Source organism: Pteronotus mesoamericanus, unplaced genomic scaffold, assembly GCF_021234165.1.
Source record: "Pteronotus mesoamericanus isolate MK-2021 breed Mesoamerican mustached bat unplaced genomic scaffold, CSHL_Meso_final contig_163, whole genome shotgun sequence".
NCBI lineage: Eukaryota > Metazoa > Chordata > Mammalia > Chiroptera > Mormoopidae > Pteronotus > Pteronotus mesoamericanus.
The window spans coordinates 21,294,618-21,321,453 of NW_026555064.1; the positions used below are offsets into that span (position 1 = coordinate 21,294,618).

Sequence of the window (26,836 nt, forward strand, 5' to 3'; positions counted from 1 at the left end):
TGGGCCGGCGGGGCGGGGGGTGGGTTCAGGGCGGGCGCGGCGGCTCCCAGCTCAGAGTCCCTGAGGCACAGGGCTCGTCCTTGTTTTGTTGTTTGTTGATGTCCCCACAGGAACAACCGCAACTTGTGTCCCACCCTGTACTTTTTCATCTCCTTCTTTTAATAAATCGTACATTTCTGCTGCCGGTCAGGGGTGGGCGTGTCAGTAACGGGAGCCACGCTTCGCAGGGGGTGGCAGGCAGGGGCGGGGCGCGCCGCCCCCTGCGCCCGCCCGCCGGCCGGGAAGTCGCCGGCGCCCTCGCCGACTCGCCCACGCCCGCCGCCCGCGCCCGGGAAGTGCCGGCAGCTCCCGCCTGGATTGCTCATGCGTGGTCTGCAGTAGCCGTGTGCGGAACAAGTAAGAAGTGGGGTTTGGTTGTATGAAGTTCCGCGTGCGGGCCCATGAGAACCTGCACACGAGAGCAGCCTTTCTGTCCCCTGTTAGAGAGCAAAGACATCCCCAAGGAAAAAAGATCGCGTTTTTTCTACAATGCTAAGTTTCCAATAATGATGTGAGTTTTTCTTGACATTTTATCAAGTGATCAGAAATGTTACTCATGAGTCATAAGCGAAGGATCTGAAACAAAGGCGTCGCTTCTAAATCCTGCTTCAAAAATGGGACACGTGTTTCTAAACTCTTTATAACCCTTTTCATGATTAGACATAATGTTCCTGATATGAAAAATGCTGACATTCATAAAAACCCAAGCTCACCGAGGGGCCGCTGTGGGAAGTCTCTGCGTCCTGGGAGCCAGCGCCCCAAGGCAGCTGTGCCGACGCTTCCGCCGAAAACCGGTCAGCGACACCATGAAACCCAGCAGAGAGCTGCCCTCTGAGCGGCTGTGCCCGCGACTTCCCCGAATGACACAGGCGCAGCCTCATGTTTGCACCCGACAGGGCTCTGTCTCCTTGTGACCCGCCCCTCCCCGGGGCAGGCTCACCGGACCTGAGCGTGGGGACAGGGCCTCTCCTCCCGCCTGACACCCGGGTCTACGAGCAGGGAGCTCCGGTCTCCCCCGCGCACCCGCCTGCTCGGGACCACCACGCACCCCTGAGCCGGAAGCAGGACGAGCCGTGGACCAGCCCTCCCGGTCCCCTGCGTCTGGAGGCAGCTGCTGCTCTGGATGGCTCTGTGGGGACAAGGGCCCGCTGCTCCCTCTAGAGCGGAGCTCCGGTGCCCAGAGCCCACGGGCGAGAAGTGCTGGCGCCGGCCCTGCCAGGGAGCCGGGCAGGGAGGAGCCCCCGAGTTCTCGGGTGTCCCCAGCTGGGGCAGACATTCTGTCACTCTGAGCTGAGGCAGTCGGGCAGGGAGTGGGCGGTGGCGCAAACGCACACACTTTCACGGTTCTCACCCATCTTAGTAGATTTTCTTGAATTAATAGTTTCTCACTTACTGTCTGTCCTCAGCTTGCTTTCTAAGGACGTTAGGTTTTCTAAGAAACCGTTTCTGCCACTGTGGCCGCCTTGCCGGGCGGGCCCGCCTTGCTCCCCGAGAGCTGCCCGAAGGCCGGCAGCCAACCGCACGCGTTGGTGGTGTGTGCACGCGGCCCGCTGGCCGCCAGGCCGGCGTCAGCCTCTCCGGTCCGTTCTCCTGTAAGCAGCCACACAGGTCCTGTTGGCATGCAATTAAGACACTGTCACTTTGACTCCAAGTCCTCCAATCTCCCCAGAAACAGCGACCCGAGGAGGCTGCGCCCCCGGACCCCCTGCCGCCTGTGCCGTGGGCCCGTCTGGTTTTTCCGTGACTGGAACGCGAAGGTCCCGTGGGCCTCCCATCCTGCAGTCCTTGGCGACGACTCTCGTCCCCACCGCCACAGCGCTGTGTCCTACCCCTTCACCTGGCTCAGGGACGCCGGTTTTGTTCCCCGGGGTCCCCTCTTCCTACAAATCGCTGCTGAGCTGGCTCCCCCCAGGCCCTGGGTTCCCGAATTTGGAGGCGCATTTCCCGGCTCCCCGGTCCCCACATCGGACAAGCCTGTAAGAGGCACGGATGGCGGGGCAGGTTAAAGAGCAGCTCAGTGACCTCATCTCGCGACCCCTCCGACGTGCCCCTTCCGGGACCGAGAAGGAGCGGCGTGTGGGGGGGACACGTTGCCGTGCCCTGCCTTCCTCAGAGGAAGGTCCCCGCTCTCGTGCCCTGTGGGTGGGGCAGCTTCCGCGTTTCCGCGTTTCAGTCGACCTCCGTCCACGCAGCCCGCGCCCTAACTCCCCGCCGAGTTAGGGGGCGGGGGGCCCTGCGGCAGAAAGGGAGCTGCCGCTGCTCCTAACCGCCTCTGAGCACCCAGGTTCCCGGGCGGGGTTTTCGAATTAAACCCACTGTGGTTTTGGAGGTAATTTGTTAAATCTATTGTGTCTGTCTTTCGAATCGGTGTTTTAAATCCTAAAGCAGGGTCTGCAGGAAGTGATTTTGAATTTGAAAAAAAACCGGAAATGATGAAATCAAAAGTTAATGGCATTTCCTGGGAAGAGAGAGTCATGGAAACGTTGCAACTATTTAGAAAATGGGACTGTCCTGTGGCCTTGGCCATGCTCCACTCTGCTGCCGGGCGCCTGCGATGAGGGACACGGCCTCAGGAGGGGGGAAAGGCACGGCCACACTGCGGGTGACAGCCCCCGCATCACGTGCGAAGCCGCCACGTGACTCTCTTCCTGGCCGCGGGACGCGGACTCGCAGGTGGCATCTACAGCGGCGTGTCCGCGTGTCCGTGCCGTCAGGCGAGCTCTGTCTCGGGTCTGCCGATTGCCTTGGCCTTCTGAGTCGACCGTTCACACATTTCTCCCATTGTTTGAAAGTGCTGTTTGCTGGCACAGTGCGCCCGTCACCGCCTTCCTCCGGCGTGACGGTAACGTCTGTCGCCGCCCCTCGCACCTGCTGTCAACGTGCGTGGGTTTTGTTCAGGACAGTCAGGGTTGGTCACCTATGGACTCAACCTCTGATGTCCGTGTGTCTCTGAAAAGTTTCAGGGTTCGGGTGATGCGATGCTTTAACCACTTCAAAGAGTAACTTTCTACAAATAGAGGACCCACTGCTTTTAGATGGATGCAGGCACACTAAGCGCCGTGCCCTGGTTTCCCAAGGACAGGGGTTCCAGTGTTGAAATAGGTGACCATGCTGCTGGACCCGGCTGGGCCCCGAGAGTGTGCTCCCCTGACATGGACCGTTTGCTCCTAGACCGTGACCCAATTGTTGGGTTCTCGTGTCTCCTTTTTCTCCTTTTCCAGCCTGTGGCTTGTAAGACCGATGGCTTTCTCATGTGGCTGCTGCTGTGTTTCCTGAATCTAGCAGCCCGATTCCCACTTCATTCAGATGAAGCCATCAAACCAGAGGCCCACAGAGGTCCCAAGTGTCCCTGAGTCCTGTGCGCTGAGCGGCCCTGAGCTGGGGCATCAGCTGGAGTGAGCTTCTCGGGCTTGTTTCCGAGGCACAGTGACAGCACTCGGCTCCTGCGTAAGTGACTCGCGGGCGGTCACACGGAGAGCCTGCGCCCCTCCATCGCAGCGAGCCGCACCCGCAGCAGGAGCCGAGGTCCCCGGGGCAGCCGGCGCGTCCGCGGGTCACAGCGACCGCCTCGGGGGCCCGGCCTCCGTCACGCCCTCTGTCACCCCGCATCGCGCTAACACAGGCGAACGCTGCAGAGACGAGTAACCCCGAGGAACACAGGCCTGTCTGTGCTGCGAGCGGATGTCGTGGAAACCCTGAGAGATGGGTGTAGAAACTCAGAGCGTTTAAACGAAGGAACGATCAAGGTTTCGCACAAGTGAAAATATTTTGACTTCTCATCCAGCTACCCACCCACGCCGCACAGGGTTTCTAGGAGCAGGATGATGTCGTCTGCTAACCTCCCCAACCAGTGTATTCACGCTGTCGCCGCGGTCCTCAATTCCTGCGTTCACCCACCGACAACGTGAAAAATAGGGTGCGCTTTTTGCCCGAAAATTAGAATGGGTATCTCATTAGCTATCCATGCTCATACTGCTTCGTGGTGAACTTAGAGAGAAACGGCTTTTCTTGCCGTGTGCCGCGTCCTGGTGAGTCCTCGACTTGCTGGCCTCGTATTGGCAGGCAGGCGAGTGGAAAAGCTCCGCAGCGCGGTTTCTCTGTTTGGTTCCCCAGCAGAGGGCGACTCACACCCCCCGCCCCCCAAATTTCTCCTTTATCTGTAGCAGCTTTCTCTGTCAGCCAGCTCTGCTACTGCTGACCACGTCTAACCGCAAAGGAATAAATACCACCTACAAAATGCACTTCGATAGTGGGCGACAGTAGTGAAGGAAGCGGACCATTTCTGTCCCTTAAAGAGCATTACTGTGAGCCCGTCGGGGCCTGCACCTGTCCGTTCCGGGGACCTGTGGCCGCCACGGGGAGGTGGGAAGCCTCAAGAGACGCCCTTCCTGCTTTACAGCCTCCCTGCCCTCAGGCCGCCTTCGCGGAGCAGGCGGAGGCGCCCGGTGCTCCTCAGGCGCCGCCCGGGGCCAGCGCGGGGCTGCTTACAGCCGCTGGGCCTGTCGGACTGACTTGCTCTCAGGGGAGTAAGGATTTCCTCTGCACTGTAAGTTTTGTTTATATTACACAGAACAACTGTGCTTGAAATACAGAAGAAAAAGCCACATTCTTTGAATAAAACAAAGCCTGAGCTATTTCACCCGCGAATCTTCCGTGGCCTGAGGTTGCCCTCGCCAGGCCGCCCCCCGGGGGGCAGGGCGCAGGGTCAGCTTGTGCGTGTGGCTTCAGACCTCGCCGCTTCCGATGCCGTCTTTGCCAGCTGCTACCTGGCTGACCTGAGCAAACAGAATCCCTGTGCTTTCATTTTCCAGGGTGGAGAACGGGGGCGCTGGCAGTTCTGACGGCGTGAGCTGCCGTGCGGGTCAGGCGCGAAGGGAGCCCGTCCGTGTGTGTGAGACGCTTAGCAAAGTGATGGCTCAGGGCGTCTCAGAAAGCATTTGTCCCCACCACCGTCACCACCACCACCGTCATCGCCACCGACACCCTGGCTGCCGTAACTGTCACCGCATTTCTTCAGGAGGTATAGGGCCACTCCCTTTGAAAGAACAGGATGATGATGATGGTAAAACCAACAGATGATTCTTTGCGAATCTGACATGCGAGTGGGGAGCAGACGCGGGACACTCGCATCGGCCTCGCAGCCCCTGCCTGTCCGAGTCCCGCGCTGAGTGCGGTCGCTGAGCGGGTGAGGGTTTGCTGCTGTCCGCGGGTCAGGCAGCCGCCGGGGGTCGTAGGACATGGCCCTTCCCCCCAAGGAGAGGGGAGGCCCCTGTGCCCATTTTCATGGTTTTGTTCCTGAATGAATCCAGAGCTTTCTTGTGGAGTCCAAGTGTCTCGCCGAAGGACTGGTTCCTCAGCTTTTGTTTGCGGGAGGGGCATTTAGCACAGGTCTGGCCAGTTAACCGGGGGCCTGTGCACGCGTGGGAGGAGGTGAGGCACACGGACCACCCTCTGCCCGCGCCTCCGTTTCTGTCTCGCACGCAGCTTGAGCTTTAGCTGGGAGGGAGGAGTCACCTGCAGCCACATCCAGGGACCGGAGGCCCAGCCGGGCCCCGGACATCGGAACGCGCCAGCTCACCTGCAGACTCACTGTTGCTGGGGCCGATGAGCTCTCTTTGGTAATCCGTTTCTGCTTTCGCGTTTGTTTCTCTGGTACCCAGTTCGAACCCAGTGTTTTCCCATTGCTTTTTTTTCCCTTAAGCTGTTTTGAGGTTCATCTACTTTCAAACTGCCCCATTGCCTGAAATCTGTAGACCCATAAAAGGCGTATTTATGTGGAATACCCTGAACTCTCCTTAAGGAATGTCAAGAGTGAGACTTTATGCCTATTTATCAACTAATTATTAGGTAGCAGTTTTTGAGTAGGTTCTTAAAGCGGTCGATAATAGCATAATGAGCTTTCAAGGACAGATATTAGTTTCATTGCATCAATGACCGAACTTGTTTTTAATTATTAATTGACTGGGAAGTAGTCAAGAGCCAAGATTTTAAAGACGTTTTTATTACTTAACTCCTGTGTGCTGAGCATCCACTTTCAAATTAAACAGCCCCATCAAACACATCAGTTACCACGTTTTTCTTTTTCTTCTCTTTTCTCTTTTGTACTTTCCAACTCGGAAGATTCTTTCCGCTCGACTGTCTGTCCCGCCCTTGACCCTCCGCGCTGCGCGTTTCCTTCGCCCCACGGTCCCCTTCTCACGCCGGCACTTCCGTCCCTGCAGCTGCTCCTGCAGGGACCGGAGCACTTTGAAAACGTGAGAACGTGCTGCCCGGCCCGTCGGCTGACAGCGTGGGAGGCTGGGCTGCCTCGGAGGGAGGCCGTTCGGGGCGAGATGTCTGTGCTGATGCTTTGATTCCCCCATGTGATGCCTCTTGAACAGGACAGCGTCGCGATGGAAATGGAGTATTTTTGTGAGGTTTTTGTTTGGAACGTGCCATCATGTGTCCAGAAAAGGATAGTAACTTAATCATCTGTATAGGCAGTTACTTAAGGGAGCATAATTTATTTGTTTTTTAACAAAAAGGTACAATTTATTAACATAACATTACATTCTGTTTGATGAAATTTAACCTATTTCCCATGGAAGTGAAGGTTCCACAAAATTAAAAAGTCCCAGGTATGAATTATTTTCAGTCTTAGAGAGGCCCAGCATGTCCCCGAAGGACGGAATGTCACAACAGCCGGTGCCGGGGACGGGGCGGGTGGCCTGCCAAGGGCTCGTGGGCCTTTCCACCACTGCGTTCAGCTGGCACGAAGCGGGAAGTGGCTCTTGAGGGAAATCTCAGCTCCACTCAAAATTAATATTAGAAATGGATTCCTCTGCTCAGAGACAGTAACGGCTTGTGCAAACCTATGCCTGCAACACGCTGCGTTTAAATCGGCGATTCTGAACCATCACCTGCATAACCGTGGGAATCTCCCCGAAGCTTGGAGTGAGCCCCAAAGTGAAGGGCATTCGAGCCAGCGTCACGGAGGCCCGGTCGCCCTCTTCGACCGCCTACCTCACGCGCGCACACATGCACACACGTGCACCCCCGCCCCTCTGACCTCCACCGGCGCTCCATTCCACGGAGAGGGGCAGGTGGAAGACCTAAGAAGCCAAGCCGCCCGATGCGGGCAGGGCAAGCACCCCAGGAACTGAGACCGGAGGTAAGACGAGGCAAGATCCGGGAGGCGCTGTCTTTGCTTGAGACAAAACCCCACGTGAACACACGGTGAGAATGGCGAGCTGTGTGCGAAGCCACACGGTTGCGAGCGCCCTCTTTGTGCTTGTCGCTGCCGGCGGTAACTATGGAAACGATGCCGCGTGGGTGGGTGACGCTGCTCCTCTTTCGTCGGACTCACAACGGCCCTAAGAATCTTCAGCATTGTGATCTCTCCCACGTTAGACATTGTTCGATGTTCTCAGGGCTCCGTACCTGGCGCCATTTCTCTTGTTACCAAGATGGACGAGACCTGTCCCGGCAGCGGAGGCGACACCGGAACGAAGGTGCGGATGGCAGCCCAACATTTGCAGAGACCACTTGATGCCGCCTCGTGCCCCGCGCCGCCCCCCCCCCCCCCCCCCGCGCCCTCGCTTTCCCCCTCACTGCGCTCACGCCCTGGCCACAAGCTGCCCCGCACCGCCCCCCACAGCGTCTCGTGTCCCGCTCAGCAGTGGACACCGAGTGTCCCCATGGGTGGTCCCTGCGTCATCGGACGTCACCTGCGAGCTCCGTTTAACACTAGAGCTCACGATCCCTGTGAAGCAGCCCCTCCGCCGTCTGCCATGTCCCTGTGGATGCCTGACACCCCCCGCCATGTGTCACAGGCGACCCTCGGTCTCAGGGCATCACTGAGTCCCCCTCTCCTCCTGGACTCCTCAGCAGCACTGTCCCCAACGAGCTGCCTTTCAACCTCTTCTTCTGTCTCCACACACATTCTGCTGGGACCGGAACGAGTCTTAGGACTTCAGAGAAAATGTCTGTGCTGCGAAGCCTCCCCGCGTGGACCTCCAGCGACCTCTCTCCGAACGCGGAACGTGCATGTCTGACCTGCTGCCGGCCGCCCTGTCAGGCTGGATGTCTAATCTCAGACGCGCGTCCTGCCTCCGCCCGCCCCGCCGCACCCCCGTGTACATGCCAGCCTTCCCAGGCTCACTCGATGGAAACAGCATCCTGGTTGTCACATTCTGCAGTCTCTCTGTCCGCGGATCCCGGGCTCCGCCCCGCAACATCCAGGAGGAAACCGCTCCTCAGCAGCCGTGTCGGGCCCGCCCTGGTCCAAGCTGCGGTCCCCTCTCCCCGGGGGCTGCTTCAGGAGCCACTGACCGACCCCTGGTTCCCCCCCCCCCCCCCGCTCCCTTTCCGTCAGCCTCCACGGGGCAGGCAGCTAGATCCTATCCTCTCTCTGCTGGGAACTTCGCCGCAGCTCCTCAGCCCAGTCCGGGCAAAGCCCGGCACCTCCTCGGCGACATGTAAGGGCCTAAAGGACCAGCCGCCACCCCTTCGCTGCGCGGCGGATGCCCTTGAGCCGCCCGTGGAAAGGCGCGGTCCAGGCGAGCGGTGCCCCCTGGAGTTGTTCCGCAACCCTGCTCTCAGCCTCATCCCCTGCCCCTCCCACATTTTGCTACTCAGCCCCCAAAACAGCCGTTCTTATTCTCCCCCAAAATGCCTGTGATCCTTTCAACTGAAAACAACGTGCACACTGTCCTTCCGGCCCGGGCGGAGCCTCCCCGCGCTGCCTGCCTGGCCTCGCCCCTCCCAAGACTGTGCACGGTGTCAGCACAGTCTGACCTGGGTCAACTGCGGGTGGCACTTAATATTCAAACAGATGGGCCCTCCTTTGTTTTCTCTGGACACCGGGCGCAGGGCAGCCCGTCCATCCGCTCCAACAGCCCCGTGGGGAGCGCGCTGGCCTCCAGCGGCACCAGGGTCGGCCGCGGGCCAGGGAGCGCTCCCGGAGGAGCACCGGGCAGCGCGCGGCCCGCCAAACCCCGGGCTCTGGCCCGACGCCCCTACGCCCTCCATGCGTGTCGGAAGGGGGCGAAGTCCCGGGGTGTCCGGCAGCTTCCCGCGCTCGACACAGACGCCCGCGGGGGCATCTCCCGCGGGGAACCCGTGGGTTTGGCGACGGACAGGCCCCCGAAACCGCAGCGGGAGGAGCGAAGCTCGGCTGGCCTCCTGGGGCCGGGCCGCACAGCCAGGCGGGGGTGTCCGTCCCCTGGGGCAGCCCGGCGGCAGCGGGGAGCGCCCACTCTGCCCTGGGCACCCGGGAGGCCTCCTGCCCGCCGGCGCACCCCTGCCCGTCCCCTGCCCGGGACCGGTCCTAGCTCCTCCCGCTGGCCAGCTGTGGTGGCACCAGAAACGGTAGCTGCAGAGCAGCCTGGGAAGTACAGCGTTTTGCTCTAGAATCTCCAAGTAGAAACAGAGAAGACAGGAAGGCACTCTCTGGCCTTTTCATCAGAAACACAGACGGAGGTCACTTGCCTTTTGCCATGAACCTGGGTCACAGTAGCGGCGGGTGGTCGGAAGATGCCGAGTCCGTAGGTCGAGCAGAGACTTGGGGCCGAATTCTGGCTCCAGCAACTGCCAGCGCAAGCCCCTCATGCCCTGTCTGAGCCTCCGTCTCCCCATTGACAGGGATGCCCGGGCCGCCCCGCAGGGACGCGAGGACAGGAACGTGAAAGCCCTTCCCAAGGACTGGGTGCCGAGCCACAGTGAGCAAATGCGGCCAGAGGGAAGTGATGCAGGACCACGTCGGGGACAATCGGAGATGAGCCCCAGTCCTATTTTATTCTAGTTTTCACACCTGGGCGACCGTATTTGTATTCAGTCTGTCAATTTCCGCATTACCTCATTTTCCCATCACCTGGGAACTTCCTGTAACGGGGAAAATTAGACGCGTTTCCTGTGAAAGTCTGTGGCGCCTCGTCCCCTTGCCACCGGACCTCCAGCTCCTGCCAGAGACACTGCGTCACCGAGAACAGCGCCCTCTCTGAGCCAGCGTATTCTGCCATGTCTGTGCCTGTGTCCGGGGTTCCAAATGCTTCCTCTACTGGCATTAGAAGCCTCTCCAGTTCTGTGATATTGCGACCTGTGTGAGTGTCACGTTTCATCGGCGCATTAGCTGACCAGCCTGTGTGATGTGCGTCCCCAGCCCGGGGCAGTCAAGGCTGAGGCTTCCTAGCCCAGCAAGCCACCCCCAGCCCCCGATGGCGGTGGCAGGGAAGGACACGCCAGGGAGTCACTGCCGCCGGGCGTTATGGTTCGGACGGAGGACGCGTAAGCTCCTGATGGCCGCGTGGGAGCTGCTGCTCCGGTTGAGCTCAGGGGTCCCGGGAGGAGAGGCCTTTGGAGCAGGGCCACACCGAGCCGAGAAATCAATAACGGTAATAAAACCCTCTCGCCGCCCCTCCCTTCTGCCTCGCCAAATCAATCGCTTTTTACCTCTGGTGTTTTTGTGAACAATCCACAATTCATTTTACTACCTGTCAGATGAGAAATACCTTTTTTCCCCCCGGAGAGAGAGAGCTGGTTGGTATTTCAATCTCTTCATGAATTCATTTCTCATGTCTTGGGGTCCAGGACGTCACAGACTAAGCACGCGCCCCGGGCCCCGAACGGGGGGTGAACGTCGTGCAGCCGCGGGAGGGAGGGCTCCGGCCGAGGCGGCAGTGGCGGCTGTGGGGGTGCACGCACGGCCGACGCGGTCGTTTTTCTATCACAGACACGCTGCGACGAGACCTCCGTGCGGATCACTTGGAACAGTCCCAAGGCCCGGACACGTGGTCTTTTCTTTCCTGGGAACTGGGGGTCTCGGAGCAGCCGACGCCAATCCCAGCCCCCGCCAGCGGACTCGGCACCCCCACCCCACCGGCCCCTCACAAGAAGTCCATCCGTCTCCAGAGCATCCTGGGCTGTCTCCCCAGTGACACTGTGGCCCTTTGTGACAGCGCCAGGCATCCCAGCCCCAGTGGGGTGTCAGGGACAGGCGTGGCCGCCCCCCCCGGCCATTTTCGGGGGGCTTTGTTGCTGGGCCTTCCATCCCCACCTTGGCCCGCAACCACAGGTCCTGGGAGAAGCATGATTCTTCAGCTCGTGCCAGGACCTGAAAGACAGAGCTGTCCCCCGTGCCTGGCGGAGCCTGCAGCTCGCTTTATAGCATTGATTTCGTGACTCAGTCTCTCTACGGAGCCATTTCTTGTGATCGATGTTAGAAAGCAGCTCGTCTCAGTGCAGGGAGGCGCGTGTGCATGTGGCCCAGCAGCGAGGGTCACTCTGTGAAGGGGGGGTGGCGGAGGCTCCCGGGCAGCCCGACCCTGTCCCCGGAGCTGCGTGTGGACGGGCCTCGGGCGCTGGGGCCGTGAGAGCCACGCGCCGCCTGCTCCGGGTCATGCTGGGCTCGGCCATGTAATAGAAAATGCGAACCAATTGTCAAGTCAACGCTGTCTTCTCTCTATGGATTCGCGCGGCTCCCATATATTGCTGTGCGTGGTCATTCATCACCTCAATGAATGACATTCAGTCCCACCAGGAGTCTTCATCAAGCCGAGACGCATTTAAAGGGAGAAATACAAAGACACAAAAAGTATAAAATTGCAGGTCTAAAGCATGAACCTCACAATATAAAGCTGCTGGCAATTTTTTCATATTCTTGTTTCAGATGTATACCTGTTGTCCTCAGAGTTGACCGTTTTCTACCGAAAGCCAATATCTCACGTGCAGTATGCGCTTCTTAACGACAAAGGGAGCCGCGCACATCCAAAACCGGGGGGCGGGGAGCCCTACGCGTCCCTTCCCCTCGCCCTCCGCACCTCACATCGCTGCCCCCGCCCAGCCTTGCCCCTGTTTGGGGCCCCACCCCGCGCCCAGCGCAGCTGCCCGCGGCCCTCCCCCCCGCCCCCCGCGCCCCGCACAGCCCCGCTTGCGCCGCATCCCGAGGCCTGTCGGCAGGCCTTGCCGCAAAGGACAGAGCAGCCAGGTGCTCAGAGAGCATTCCGTCTGCACCGTGCAGACGGATCAGCCGGCCCCCAGGCGAGCAGCAGCAGCTCAACGCCGCCACGTTCATCCTCACTTTCTCCTTGAGTTCAACATCACACACTCTCTCTCACAGTTACACTCACACACTCACACGCACGCTCACGCGCACACACGCACTCACACACCCCCGCACTGAGCTCTTCCATCTCTCATATTTGGGCACTCAGAGCACTTTTTTCCTGTATTTTTTCTCTGTCTGTCTCAGGAAGGGCCATGGTCCATTCCTGTCACCCCCCGCGACGTTCCGTGTTCAAAAGCCAGAACTGATCTCAGCCACAACCCCGTGCCCAGAGCATTTGCTGTGTCTGCCACTCCATCTGAGCTTCCTAAGATTCTGAGCTGCTGGAAGGCGAAACTATTCGTGTTTCTGCTTCCCACAGTAGCGCGGCATTCAGCGTCCCCTCAACAGAGGCTGCGGCCACTGTGTCACTGAGCTCCACTGACCCCTCATGTGACGTCTGGCTTTCTTTCAGGAGCACGGGATCCCCACCCACATGGGCTACGCCGTGGCCCCGCACCACTCGGGCGTCTACCCGGTGCACATGCAGCTGTACGCGGCCTGGAAGAAGGTCTGGGGCATCCAGGTCACCAGCACGGAGGAGTACCCGCACCTGAAGCCTGCGCGGCACCGTAAGGGCTTCATCCACAACAGCATCATGGTGAGCAGGGAGCACGCGCACTCTGGGGCTCCACCCCATCAGCGTCGCAGTGAGACCCTGCCGGGTGCAGACGGCGCCTAGCATGTCACTCCCGACCCCTTTGCACAAGCACCCCAAATCCTGCCGCCCCGCGGCGGTGACTGGCCCCCCGGGAACACCTCGTTCGTCTGCACCCTTGCTTCCTAAGCCATAGGAGGTTCGGGCACATACAAGACCAGTGCAGAACATGGGGAACGGGTCTCACGCAGACGATTCACTGCAGTTTCGGGATCCAAGTTTGGCCTGAGGACCTTCCACTTCCGGGGGATTTCTCTGGGTCTGCCTAGGTGGGCGGTTTTATTGAGAGGCTTCCAGGCCGGAAAACACCCCACAAGTCACCGCGCTATCAGCAGACAGACCCTCCCACGCAGCCTCCAAGGGCCGGATTTCTCCGCTCTGTTTATTCTGGCCTCCGGGTGCTTTTCCTTGCAAACCACGGAAGCAAAGGCGCGTGTGTTCTTTCCAGCTGGATTAATTGCAAAAATAATAATCCGAGATAAGAATGATGCATCAGGTCCTTTACATGACGATAAAGGCAAGTGAATGTTAGATGGGAATTTACAATCATTAGAATGAAAAATGAGCCTTCTTTACTTGGAGATAAATAACCCATCTTCAAATGTCCCTCCCGCTCCCACGGCCGTCTGTCCCGTCCTCCTATGCAGTCTCCCAGCGCGTAGCAAGGGTGACAGACTCTCTCCCTCCTTTATACATTCATATCTTCCCGACCCATCACTCAGATTCCTGACACAGAACCATCTACCTGTCCGTCCGTCTATCTCATCGCTCTCTAAGACCAAAGAAAAAGCAAAATTACTCAATAGCACTTCCTCATAAAATATTAATGTTTTATTATAAAGTGGTACTAGCAGCCTCAGACTTCAGGGGAGTTATTGACAATGCAAATGGGGGTATTGATCTTCACAGAAATCAAGAGGGAGAGAAAGTACTCCTCCTGTAATTTCAAATCAGAGTGACAGACCCCAGCTGGCCCATGGGTTCCATGACCATTTGACATACTATGAAATAAAAACATTCCTTTTAACCCACATTACATGCACTCATTTACCTTGGGTTTAATACAAACTACTATGAAAATTTAGCAAAGAATAAATATAATTAAAGCTACTCTGTACAATTGGATGCATTTTTCCATTAGATAATGAGTAGCTTATTATTCAAAATAAGTTCCTGGGATAAAATGACGTATTTGCTTTCTCTGTTGAATATTCAGATTTACAACAGAATTAACCAGACAACGTGCCCCAAACAATCATTAGGTCACGTGACCACTTCTGCGATTCAAATTTCAGCTCAGAGCAGAACGAGGTAGAAGGGGCACGGCCAGAGCGGACGGTGCGGTTCGCGGGCCCGAGGGCGGGTCCGCCTGTAGCTCAGGAGCGAGGCGACCGACGCCAACGCCACGAGAAACGTGACCGCGGCGCATCTCGCCGTTTAAGCCCAATGAACCCTAAGAAGGCTTTCATTTTTTGCCAGTCCTTCACGTTACTCACCTGGTGGGTAAGATTTATGGAACTGAGATAAAAAGCTTTACACACACAGACGCCAGAACGACGGACAGGCGGGTCTCAGAGCAAATGAGTTCTGAGCCGCCGCTGGGGCAGAAGGGCAGGCCCCCGCTGTCCTGTCCGGCACAGGGCGAGAGGGCGGGGCTCGCCGGGACAGGCAGCGATGCTGGGAACCGGGAGGCAGGTGGCAGGGAGGGAGGAGGCCCAACATGGGGCGGAGTCGCCCCATGAAGGGAGCCACAGGCGGAGTCTCCAGGGCTGAGCGGGGTCGTGAGGCCAGGGCCCCGGGCCGGCACCCGTTCACGAGGCCGCCGGGGGTCGGGCCGCCTGTAGGTTAGTACCGCTCACGCAATCACACCGACATCGGCTCTCGATCACAGTGAGACCCGGGCTTCCACAAGCAGCCCCGCACGGTCGGAGCTGCGGCCGGGAGGCCCGGCGGCGGCGCCGTGGGTGACGAGGCGTGCCCCCTGTGTCCCGCCCTCAGGTGCTCCCGCGGCAGACCTGCGGGCTGTTCACCCACACCATCTTCTACAGCGAGTACCCCGGCGGCCCCCAGGAGCTGGACCAGAGCATCCGGGGCGGCGAGCTCTTCCTCACCGTCCTGCTGAACCCGGTAGGCCTCCCTCGTTGGCTTCGTGCATGCACCTCAGGGTCTTCAAACACGTGCTTCCCTCGTTTCTACCCCCAGTCCTCGCGCGGCAGCAGTTGGCAAAGACCGGCCCTGCCCGAGAGACGTCAGACTGCAGCTCCCAGTCACGCAGCTCCCTGGTGGCCTCACGTCGGGGAAGACACGGGCTGTCCGCAGCCAGTGCTGCCCATGGCCATCCCGTCGCGCGCGAGCCCTCGGGGTGGCTTCTGTCCCTGCCCAGCGGTGAGGACACCAGCGTGCCCTGCTCGGGGCAAAGCGGGCCCCTCGCCGTCTTGTCACCGTCGCCCATCCTGTCCCTCAGTGGAGTTTGCTTCTGGCTCACGACCTCAGGAGACCCGCTGCTTCTGTACACGCCTCTGCGGGTTGTATTTGGGATCAAAGAGGGGATGGGGGCCTTTGTTCCCTTCGGTCGCGTCCTTTGAGCTTCCTGCATGCCCACGCTTCCTTTCCTGCCACGTGAGGGACCGTGTGGCGGTGGGGGACGGTCTCGGCTCTGTCTCCCGTGAAGCTCCCTCCTCTGAGGTTTCAAAAAGGCGTGTCCGCTCTCGCGCCCCAGGGCTCACGGGCGTGTGAGGGTCGGGGTTAGGGCCCGTGTTCTGACCCTCTCAGCTGCAGGACAGTGACGTCCGGGAGGGCTGGCCCCGGGACACGTGGCCACTGTCATTGGCCTGAGCTCCGGGGGCTGAAAGCCAAATGACCGGGATGTCCACGTCACAGAGACCCCGTAGACACTGTCTGTGGTGACGGCTCTCTCGCAGGGTGATTTTCCCTGTGGATTTCGAATGATGTGCCAGTCTCTGTCCTCCGTGTGGGGTTCCCCCGCGCTGGTGACGGACGGAGGAGGAGGCGGTGACAGGACCCGACCCAGAGGATGAGGCTGACAGTCCAGCTCCTCTGAGCGCGAGGGGGCGATAGGCCGCCTACAGCGAGAGGAAGTTTACCAGGGGCAAAGGCAGGCCCAGAGACTGCGTCCAAAGCGGCGGGCGGGGCGGCCTCAGCACTCAGCAAGGGTGACCTTGTGTGAGGGAGGTTAGCCGGCCCAGGAAATTGTACTGGCTGCCTCGGGACATGCGCTCCTAGTCACTGAGGTTCTTCAGAGATGTAGGAATGTGGACTCTATTGCCTTTGGCGTCTCATCTGTCGCTAAGAGTCTGAGTTTCCTCCTGATCCAGCTAGACCTGGGGTTGCGCTCTTTCACTGTGAGACATAAAAAACAAAAAGGTACACGGCAGGTTGAATTTGAAAGATTACAGAGCCACATTATAAACCTGGCTTTATCTCTGGCTGGACGGTCAGAGGGAAGGGCGCCCTTACCACGTGATGAACGACAGAGGAGACGGGAGGGTCCGGTCGCCGGGGAAGCAGAGGAGAGAGCAGTTCCGCCGCCAGGGCGCACACAGAGGTGGGACGGCCGGACCTCACTTGGCCGGGCTGAGCTCTGGGTGGTTCTGGGTTCCTCTGTGGGGCTGTTCCCTCTGAGGCCACCAGGCGCGTGGGAAGTGCATGGGGATGTCCCAGAGTGCTTGGAAACAGGGTGGACAGGGGCAGTGGCCTTCTCACCGCCGCGCGAGCTCAGCCGCCGAGAGGAGGCGCCGCACCCAATCCCCGGGAGGCGCTGCGCGTGCGCCGGCCGCGCACGGCGTCCACACCCACCTGGGGTCGGCCCGCACCGCGCCCGGCGCGGGGTCGCCAAGGTGCCTGTGGCCCTCTGCGGGTCCCAGTGCCGTCGCTGTGCCCAGAGGTCTCTGATGTGCTTTCTTTGTGTGTTTCCAATGGGGGGGGGGGTGTTGTTATTTTAGATTCTTGCTGATACCCTGTTTTCTTACGCATTTGAAGACGTCATTATTTTCTAATATACCGTGAGACAGAAAATGCAAATTGGAATGCGTGTTACATCTCGACTCACGAGTGGACGGTCAGTGCCGTGTGCGCGATCCTTTGATTCGCAGGCTGGCCAGGAACGGGCTTCCTGACTCTCTCCGTCCTCAGCTTGTTTTGCCCGAACGAATTATGCGCTTGAAAATTAAATGATCGGGGGCCGTCGGTGGCATTTCAGCAGAACAGTGAGGCTGTGTCACTTAACATTCAGACAACTCGCTCTTACTCCCCTCAGAGTCTATCACGACCTCATCACGTGCCACTTCCCTGCACCGCTCCACACTGTCAGATGCTAGCGTGCATTTCCCTGGTGCCGAATCCGTCCTGTATTTTCAATGTAATCTTTGTTCAGACAGGAAGAAATATAATTTAATCATGGACGAGGCGAAGCAGCTGACACCAGGTGAGCCGCCATCCGTCAGGCCCGGGCGCCGCACCGTAAATACGCGGCGGCTGACAGCGCGGGGAAGCCGGTGGCGCGGCGGCCGGGCGGCGCCTGAGGCTGCGCGAGCCGGGGCTGGGGTGCCCCCCGCCATGTCGTTTGCCTCCTCGCTCGTTTTATTTTTCTCCTGCACACAGAACAATATGAAAATGGAATTCTCTGAGTTTTCTTAATGGACATCTTTAAAGACGCTCAGACTCTAGAATGCCTGCAAACGGCCAGGAAACCTGCCTCGCGTCCCCGGGTGCAGAGCAGGGCCTAGGCTCCCCGACGTCGGCCTGTCTGGGCCACTTGCAAATTCCAGAGAACATGGGGCTGACCGGGGAGCACAGGGGCGCCTGAGCAAGCTTCCGGCTCACTGCCCGCCCGCCGCCCCGGGGCCCCATGTGGGCCGCAGGCCGGGGTGTAGCTGCCGGCTCTGCAGGCAGCGTGGAGAGCAGGCAGCTATGGGCGGAGCCGCGGCGTGGGAGGGCCCGGGTCAGACCCCACGTCCTCTTCGCGGTGAGCTGGTGCAGGACCGGGGTGGACCAGCTGTGGGGACAGTCCTCAGAAGCACAGCGGACACGCAGAGCAGCAAAACAGATTGCAGGAAACCTCCCGCGACTGTTCAGAGCAGGTCAAAAAGACTGTTGGTGGCTGACGCCAGGCCCCCCAGCCTTCTCTGGTGGCTTTGATTTTGATTTTCTGGAGCCACTGTGCGTCACAGACAATTCTAACATTTGGATAAAATTCCGCGTACAACAAAGCAATTATCTATGTCACCAAAATATACCTCTTTATACAATGATACAGGGTAGAGTCACAGCTGTGAGTGCATGAGACACGGGGTTTGTGCTGGCGTCATTATTTATTAGTTACTGAGTTATTTCCCACAAGAACAGCTGCGAGCCTACTCTTCCCCGCCCGGTCAACGACCACTCTGACGCAATCGCCAGTGGCTGGGCCTCGGTCCCAGCAGAGCACGCGGGGAAATGAAGTCGGTCTGACTGCTCTCTGGCATGAGCTCTGCCTCCTGCTGGTGCAGGACCTGGAGGCCGCTGGTGCGTCAGGACAGGGCCCAGGCTCAGGGACAGCCTCCCGCCTGGATGGGGACCCGGCAGAGTGGGGAGCCTGGGGGGCCCCTTTTCCATTCGCTGAGACCACAGCACCACTCCTTGTCCCTTGTTCTGTTTTTAAAACTTTTCTTAAGGATTTGCCCGCCTGCCCTTCACAAGGACAGGAGCCCCCGGGGCCAAGTGACTCACGCTCCCTCCCAGCAGGGCTCCGCATGGCCTGGGTCCAGGATCGCGGCCTCGGTGCGGGGCCTGTCCTTTCTGTCCACTCCAAGGTGGGGACCAGTCCGCACAGGGGCCTGGGGAACGCAGAGAAACGGCGCTCTCGCTGCGCCGGGGCAGCACGGGCTGCGCGTCGCCGTCCCCCCACGGGGCTGCTTGGCCTGCGGAGCATGGGGCGCCGAGGGGCCCCCGCCACAGAGCAGACGGCTCATCTGCACACCGGACCGGTCGTCCTGGGCATCGCGAAGGAGCAGGGCCTCATCCGCACGCGGCGCCGCGGGGCCCTGTCGGAGCACAGCCTGCGTTCCTGTGCGTTTCCAGTCCGCGAGCAAGTCAGAAAATGACATTGCTTTTTTTCAATTTTGTTTCCCTCGAAGAATAAATGAACACAGAAGTGCTTTATTGGGGAAGTCTATTTCATTGAGTGTAACTGGATAATGTAGTTTTCCCGGCGCGTGTTTGGAAGGCGGCGGAAGGGCTCTCAGTGCGAGTATGTTTCCAACAGCAGAAAGCACAGCCTCCTATTCCTGCGGCTGTTAGTCAGTAGACCAGCCTTTCTTTCCTCTCTGTTTTGAGCAACGTAATGAGTAAATGGAGGGGCCCAGTGCTCTTGACACTGAGGGAAGTTTGGGAGCAAAATCGCTGAATTCACGGCAGTGGGAGGAAAGCGCTGGTGCCAGCGTCGACGTGACTCGCCCGGGTGCTGGAGACGCGCGGAGGCGGCTGGGCAAGGCCCCCACTGCAGGCCCCCGCGCTGCGCTGCTTTGCAGGTGGGCTCCCCCCACCGGGGAGGTCAAAGCTCTTGATTTGATTATCTCTTACAAATCACACCACCTGAATTACATCAGACTATGGCGTCCGAGCGCCTCGGTGTCCCGTGCCTCCTCTCCTCCCTGAGCCGGCTTCGTGCCGGCTTCAGGGCACAGAGCAGGGGAAGGCCCACGTTGCAGCATTTCAGTCGGCTTCACGCTGTTTGTCTCTGCGTCACTCTCCTGGCCGCTCCTCAGAGTCAGAGAGTGTGCAAATCAAAATACGAACTCTTTTCTGAAACAGGTTGATGTTTTCGTATTTTTTGTATTTCAGGAAATCAAACTGTTTTGCCTTAGCTTTTCCATCGGTGGCTTATGTGCTGATAGCATAAGGAGTATTCATGTCAATGCCTCATCCGCTGGTATTCCTTCAGGAATTTTTCTTTTTAAGTCTTATAATTTTCACCCCTAGTCTTATCGGGAGAGGTCCAAAAGGGTCCTGTCACCAAAGTTAGCTTGTGTTCACATTTATTCATTCAATTTTTCTTTGAGATTTATCTAACCTTAAATGTAAAAATAATCGAGAGAAATCATTGGAAATCGCCGTGGCCGGTGGCTCAGTTGGTCAGGCATTGTCCTTGCACCCGAAGGTCACAGGTTCGATCCCTGGTCAGGGCGCCTGCGGGAGGCAAACGACCTCCCTCTCTCTCTCTCTCTCTCTGTCTCTCTCTCTCTCTCTCTGTGTCTCTCTCTCATCAACGGACATTTCCTTGGGCGAGGATTTTTAAGCAATGATAGCAGTTGGACACCTGGTGCGGAAGTCACAACGCCTTTTTGCCAGGCGCCCGCTGCTCAGGGTGCTGCGCCCGCGGCTGTCAGTGCCCCATCTTCCCCCTTTGTGCCCCCACGAGATCTTCGACGAGGTCACCGTGAGACGGCTCCGCTGCGTGTGTGTGTGTATTCACGTGCGTGGCGGAGTCGGGATGCCTGGGATGTGGTCCGGGGAGGGGCCGTGTGTCCCCACGCCACAGCGACGTCTGTCCCGGCCGCCCCCCGCACTGTGCGTCCCTCGGCCCTACCTCCACCCTCTCTCCCGCTCCTGAGCCCCGCAGCCGGGCTCAGCCCCCTCCCAGCACTGTCCCTGCCGGGGCATCCTCGAGCTTGGGAACAGGTGTTCCTCACCAGCCGTGTCCACCCCGCCTGCCCTGTTAGCTCGGCAGGTCACCGCTGTGCCACACCGGTCATCAAGGGCAGGGGGTGGCGGGCGGGAGGGGCGGGGGGAGCCGGAGCCTTCCCCCTCCTTCCTGCGGTCAGGTGGGCGGCAGGCGGAACCGCCCTCTGGACACCCAGCTTGGGGAACTGCATTTTATTTTGCGTTTCCTGGCTGACTAGGTGCTGAATAAAAAGTCATACAATCTCTCTCCACGTCAGAATTTGTCTGCAAAATGGGGGAAACAGAGCGTGAGATGAGACAAAGGGAAAGCGTGTTGATTTTTCAGAGAAAAAATTATGTCCCTTGGACATAATTCTTATGTGAAAAAAGTGGAATTAAATGCCACTTTCATTATGTGAGGCGAGTTTGCAGCCCACAAACTCCGGGCGTGTCTGAGCTCGGGTTTTGCTGAGCCGCGAACGTCAGGGGAAAGAGACGTTCTCTTTACCAAGGGTTTAGCTCACTGTGAGTCTGCTCCTGCCAAGCTCGCGGTTTGTCCACTTTGCTGTGCTTCCCGAGCTGTTTTTAAATGGTAACATTTCTATCATTGCTGTTCGTTCCAGGGAAACAAATTGAGTTGTCACATGCAAGACCGCTTTTTAAATTTGGGCTTGTTGTCGAACACAGCCCCTCAGACGCTCCAGTCAAAGGTCTTTGTTTCTGTCGTGCGCATGGCTGATCTTAGCGCTCGTTCGCCTTTACTTTTTATTAAGAGAGGGGTTTGCGGGACCCAGAAGGTCCGCCCACGGTTCGTGCCTCGGCCTCCACCCCGCCCGCCGCCCGGGCTCCGCTGAAACCTCGAGGCGGCCGCGGGAGCGAGCTCTGTGGTTAGTGCGTAAAAGCTGACAGCGCAGGCGCTGGAGGCCTTCCCGGGGGTCGCGTGACTGCAGGTGGTTCAGGGGCGCGCAGGGCGTGGGGGGGCGCGGGGGCCAGGCGGTCCGACCGCTGAGGGGGCCTGCGTCCCACCTGGGCCGCTCGGGCGGCGTCGGGCCTCAGGGCTGGGAAGAGAGCTGCCACCTCGCGCTCGGCCCTGAGGCCGCTCGTCCCCTCACCGCGTGCCTTCCCCCTCGGGAGGGACCGTCTTTCTTGTGAGGCCTTGAGGGGCTGGGGCTGCCACCTGGGCTCGCCTCAGAGAGCACAGACCAGGCGGGCTGGCGGCAGGTGCCCCCGCCCTCGCCTCCCAGGCTGTCCCTGCAGAGCGGGCGCCGGGGCGCCGCCGCCGACCGTCGCCATGGCGACCGCGCCATTCCGCACCCAGCCGCCGTCTCCCCACACTGCTCGGCTCTCCTCCTCCTCTTCCAGCCTCCCTCCCCCGCCCCTCCCTCTCTTCTCTTTAATGAGCCACTTCAGCTCATTGCTCCTGGAATCATGGCCTCGTTGGGCCGCAGAAGACGTGTAGCCGTGGTGCACCATCCACTGGCTTTTAAAGTTGTCGTAATGACGAGCATAATAGACTCTGATTAACAACCAATGAAGGGGATTTAAAATGAGCTGACTTTCACACGACACGCAGCCTTTCTACCACCCCATTCAGTGCCTTTAATAAAGTGTTCTCTGCGTCAAAGAAGAATAGAAAGGAACCTGTTATCTGTTCCTAAGACTTTATCCCACCTAATAAAAGCAACTTTTCAACTTATTGTTCCAGCCATAACAAGGAAGGCAGTGATTCTTTGCACATTTTGACTGTTGACAAATTAGAGGCTTATAATGGAGCAGTGATTGTAATATCTGGTACATCTATCTGAACTTCTCATTACGCCGATTAACCTCGTCGCCTCCTCCGGGGTGTCGGGAGAGCACAGAGAACCGTGAGGAGACGGAGCCAAGTCCCTGCACACGCCGCCCGCCGGCCGCCGTGGCCTGGACGGGCCTCGGGGCCCCTTCCCGGGAAGCCCGCGCGCCTCTCAGACGCCCCCACAGCGACCTGACCGTCCGGGCCACGGGGCGGGGGCCGCGGACCACGGAGCCTGCTCCCGAACCACGTGTGCGCGCGTGTCCGGGGCTCTCAGGGCAGCCCTGTTGGCCTCACCCCTCCTCACGTGGTGGGGCCGTCTCTTTGAGGATCTTGGGAGAAATTCCTGAAAAAACTTAGTATCAGAAATAGTTCTGCCCCTCCTGAGCAATCGCTCTCTTATTCTTATAAAATGGCAACCCGCGCAACGGACGAGTTTCCCCCTTCCTCTTCGACTGTGAGGAAGCTCAGCGCCAAATTCACTTCCCCCGAGTGGCAGGTTATTTTTATACACCTATTTTATTAAACTGGTCCCGGCCTCAGCTAATGCCTATGAACTCTTTCCTCCTCCCCGCCTGCCTCTAGTTTATATTGAATATTCTTCTAATCTCTCCTTATTCCCCTTCTGCAACCAGGTAAATACTAGCACTAGAGACATAGATAAAATTATGAAAGGGAACAGGGGATATGGCAGTAACTTTAATATAATTTTTAAAGTGCTATAATAACTTCATACTTATTGTAATGAATCTGATGACAAAAATATGTCAGGAGACCAGGGAGAATTTTAAAATCTTCATTAACTAGCATTTCAGGAGAAACCATTTTGAGATGGCAAAGGGGGGGAAACTGCCTGATACCTCCAGTATTTTTACAAATTTTCTGTTTCTGTGGAAGAGGAATGAGACGTTTGATCACGCATGCCACACGTCTGCGGGGAAGCATCGAGGAGCGAGGACAGTCCATGGGCAGCACGCGTGTGCGTGAACACATTCCAGTGCCGAGACAGAAAACACGCAAACCCAAAGCTGCACCACAGAGCGAGGACAGCGCGCGACCGTGTGACCGGGGGCCGACCGGTGGCGTTAGGGGGACCCGTGCGATGGCCCTCGTGCGCCCCCGCCGGAAGCATGGCCCGCAGGGAGGGGTAAGAGCCTTCGGCGCCCGGTGTGTCGGGACCTCGGCCCGCGGAAGAGGGGGTCAGGGTGAGACCGCGCGCCCCAGGTCGGCGTGCGCAGAGGGACCTCGCATTTTATTCTGTACGTGTTTCCAGCGTATTCTTGCATTTTTATAAGACTGTATTTTTGTGCACGTGACGTCTTGGGCAGGTTTTGAATGGGGCCTGAGGCAGCAGGACCTTGTCGAGATGGAAACTGCCGGATGGAGGAGAGTCAGCGACCGGGAGGGCGGGCGGAGACTCCAGGGGGCCCGGCGGTGCGGGGGGGGGGGGGGCGCACGTGGAGCCCCGCGGACGCCGGCACGTGCTGGCCGGCGGCCACACCGGCCTAGGCGGGGAGCCCGGGGGAGGCGCGCCTGGGGGCGGGGGCCCAGGTCCATGTGCCACGCCTGGGCTTTGAGATGCACTTCAGGCGTCCGCGCTGTTCTTCCTCAGGCCTCGGAGTCCGCAGTTCGGCCCCACAAGGGGACTCGTGGCAGCATCGAGGCGGCGTGGGCAGTAATGGGACTGAATGGCCTGTCAACGGAGCGAAAGAAGAGACGCAACGCAGAATCCATGGCTCGGGTTCAGAAACGCCGTCCAGGCACTACCCACCCTCTTGTTCGCAGTGGCGGGGCAGCCCTGTCATTTTCTCCGGGACAAAGAACAGGCCACGCATGAGCGCAGAAACTCGCCCCCTCGGGGGAGCCGCGCATGGAGACCAGCAGCGCCGCAGGACCTCCTTTGTTCCAGGAGAAACGTTCATTTTTCTGAAAGGGCACTTCTGAGAAATCGAGGGCGTGGGCGACCGAGGGGAGAGGCTGCTTTTGCTCATGTGACAGCCGCCTGGAGGTCTCCGTTTTCCCTGCCTTCCCCCTGCTGTGCATGGACCTGGAGAGCCTGCTCTGACCTAGTTCACGCGTCCCGGGACACAGGCTGTCCCCAGGACCCCGGTGCCTCAGCGTCCACCCGCCCCCAGGCACCTGGCTCGCCCCGGGCCCTGCTGGAAGACGAAGAACCGGCCCGTTCCTGCGGAGCAGACCCCATAAACTCCGGATCATCTCCCTCCCGAAGTCCTGGCCCTTCCTATTGCCAGCCAAGACGAGCTCTCCGTAAAGCCAAACGATCCAAGCCAAAATGTTTAAAATCCGCACTCCAAACGAGTAATGACCAACGCTTCCCACACTTCGTTACATTTTGCTGCTCATCCCAATAAGCTTTGGATTTCATACTCCTACACTTGTCTTTATCACGAGCAAGGATTTGCCCAAGGCAATTGGTAGCGTCTTAAGTCATAAACTCTTGAATGGCCATTGAATTGATCTCAATTAGACACGTAGACAAGTCGCAGGGGTGAAGGGTGAGCCTGTCACCGAGGCCACGTCAGCCCCCGCGTGACGAGCCGCCTCGCCCCGCTCCATCCCGAGTACACTCTGTTGGCAACCATCGTGCTGACCGGCAGCAGGGAGAGCGCTTTCTCTTGTCATGGTGGAAGGAGACCCCCAAGTAGGCGGGGCTCCTTTTTCCATAGGTGGATTTCTTAAATAATAAGTAGATAAATATTTTTCAGTTACACAGTTTGAGTCAAATCAACATACTGTTTTGATTAGGACGTTGGCAGAGGTCATGATATCAAGGTCATGGAAAAGGAACTGGTCCTTTCCAAGCATCATATTTTGTAACCTATTTTTCATACAATTTTTCTGTCTTGAAACCTAATAATATCAGGACACATCTCATATTAGCTAATTAAACAACTTTTAAAGATATGTTATTTCAGCCTACGGTTTACTTTCTCACTAAAATGGTAAAAATAGAGCACCCGGTTAAGTCCCAATTCCTCCGAATAGTAAAAGCACAGACACAGGAGAATTTATTGTTCTAAGAAAAAAGGTTTGAAACATCACTGTGCGCGCACACGCATGGGTGAATGTGTTGACCTGGTTCTTGGTTTAGCTCTGTTCTTCTGAGTCTGTCTGAGTGGGGAGAAGCCTGACTGGGGATCGTGCCGCGTGTGTGACCCACAGGCAGCCCCCGACGGAAGCTACACCCATCCTGCCACCGCCAGCTGTAGCAAGGCCGGCGCTCCCGCGGCAGCCGCGCAAGGCCGCCCACTCTGCGGTTAACAGACTGGGCAGAATTCAAGCGCCGGCCCGCACGGCTTTCACTTCCCCAGAAAGGGCGCGTTCCCAGTGAGACGACCCTGTGGCGAAGTCCGTGGGAGCCTGGACTGCGAATCCCAGGCCACCGCGCGCCCCCCCAGCGCACTGGGGGCTGGGGGCCCCGGGTCACCCCCAGAAAGGTCACTCGGTCCCTGCGACTCTCCCTCCCCGACCTCTGGAAGGGGGCCATTGAGCACCGTGTCACGCAGGGCAGCAGGGCTGAGCACAGACCGCGCGGAGAGCCGGGAGTCCGCACTGGGATGCCGCAGCGGCCGTGCTAAGGGGGGTCAGCCACTAACAAACCGCTCGGTTTACGTTCCTTCCTTGGAAAAGGAAGTGGCTTCTCTCAAGAGTGAGTTCCAAGCTAATGAGATTGTTTTAGATTGAGTGGCAGAACAACGTCCAGCAAATGTCCTTTATTCTGGGGACCCGAGGCACAGGTGGGAGCATGTACCAAGTGATTAGTTGCCTGGGGTGAGAAGGGGGCGCTGGGGGCGCCCCGAATTCTCGTGCAGCCGTCACGCCACACACATACACCTGGCAGTGCGCGGCGTCCCTGCTGCCCGCCCGGAGGCTGCGTCTGACGCTCGGTGGCCCACCTGTGCTGCCTGCCTGTGCTCAGAATCACGTGCAGACACCAGCTGGCCCTCCGGGGGGCAAGCGGAGGAAGTCGGAGCCGTCGGAGGGGCCACCAGGGACGCTCCCCTGTGTTCCGTTTAGCCTCACATTTTACGAGAACTAAAAGCCTAATCAATACTGGAACAAGCTAATGGACATGTTTTTAAACATGGTGGACTCCTCTGCACAGCAGCACACGGGCAAGGCCGCGGGAACCGGCCGCTGATACGGACCGCGGGCCTCGAGAGGCGGCTGCCGCACCCGGGCCAGCGGCCACGGAGCGGGCTCAGCGCCTGCCACGCAGCAGAGCTGTCGTCTCCGTTGGCCTTGATCCCAGTGACGCCTTCCTTGCTGAACCGCACCTGATTTCATCGTAAAGGCACTATTTACACATATTTAACATGCACGTCAAGTGAAACTGTGGGCTCTAAACAGTGGTTTTAAGTGTGAGTGCAAGGGGCTGTATTTGACACCCGGCCTGTGGCTGTTCACACCGCAGCATTAACAAGGGCCTTGCGTTTGTCGCACGAGCAGGCAGATGCCCCGGTGCTGGCTCTCTGCGACATCTGACCGCTTGGAGGGTTAATGCTTCACTTTGTGGGTAAATAAGACCTTTATTTTTTATTTTATTTTTCCCTGTTTCCTTCCCCCCGTGTTTTGTATGTTAGCAACT

The 26,836-nt window shown here is 58.6% G+C and overlaps 1 protein-coding gene across 1 annotated transcript in view; it reads left to right on the forward strand.

Moving 5' to 3' along the window:
- Window positions 1–26,836, forward strand: part of NDST4 (N-deacetylase and N-sulfotransferase 4) — a 95,749-nt gene that overhangs the window by 49,032 nt on the left and 19,881 nt on the right. Inside the window, exons 4-5 of the mRNA XM_054562155.1 lie at window positions 12,534–12,719; window positions 14,775–14,903. Of these exons, the coding sequence (XP_054418130.1) occupies window positions 12,534–12,719; window positions 14,775–14,903 (315 nt within the window). The remainder of the gene's footprint in view (window positions 1–12,533; window positions 12,720–14,774; window positions 14,904–26,836) is intronic.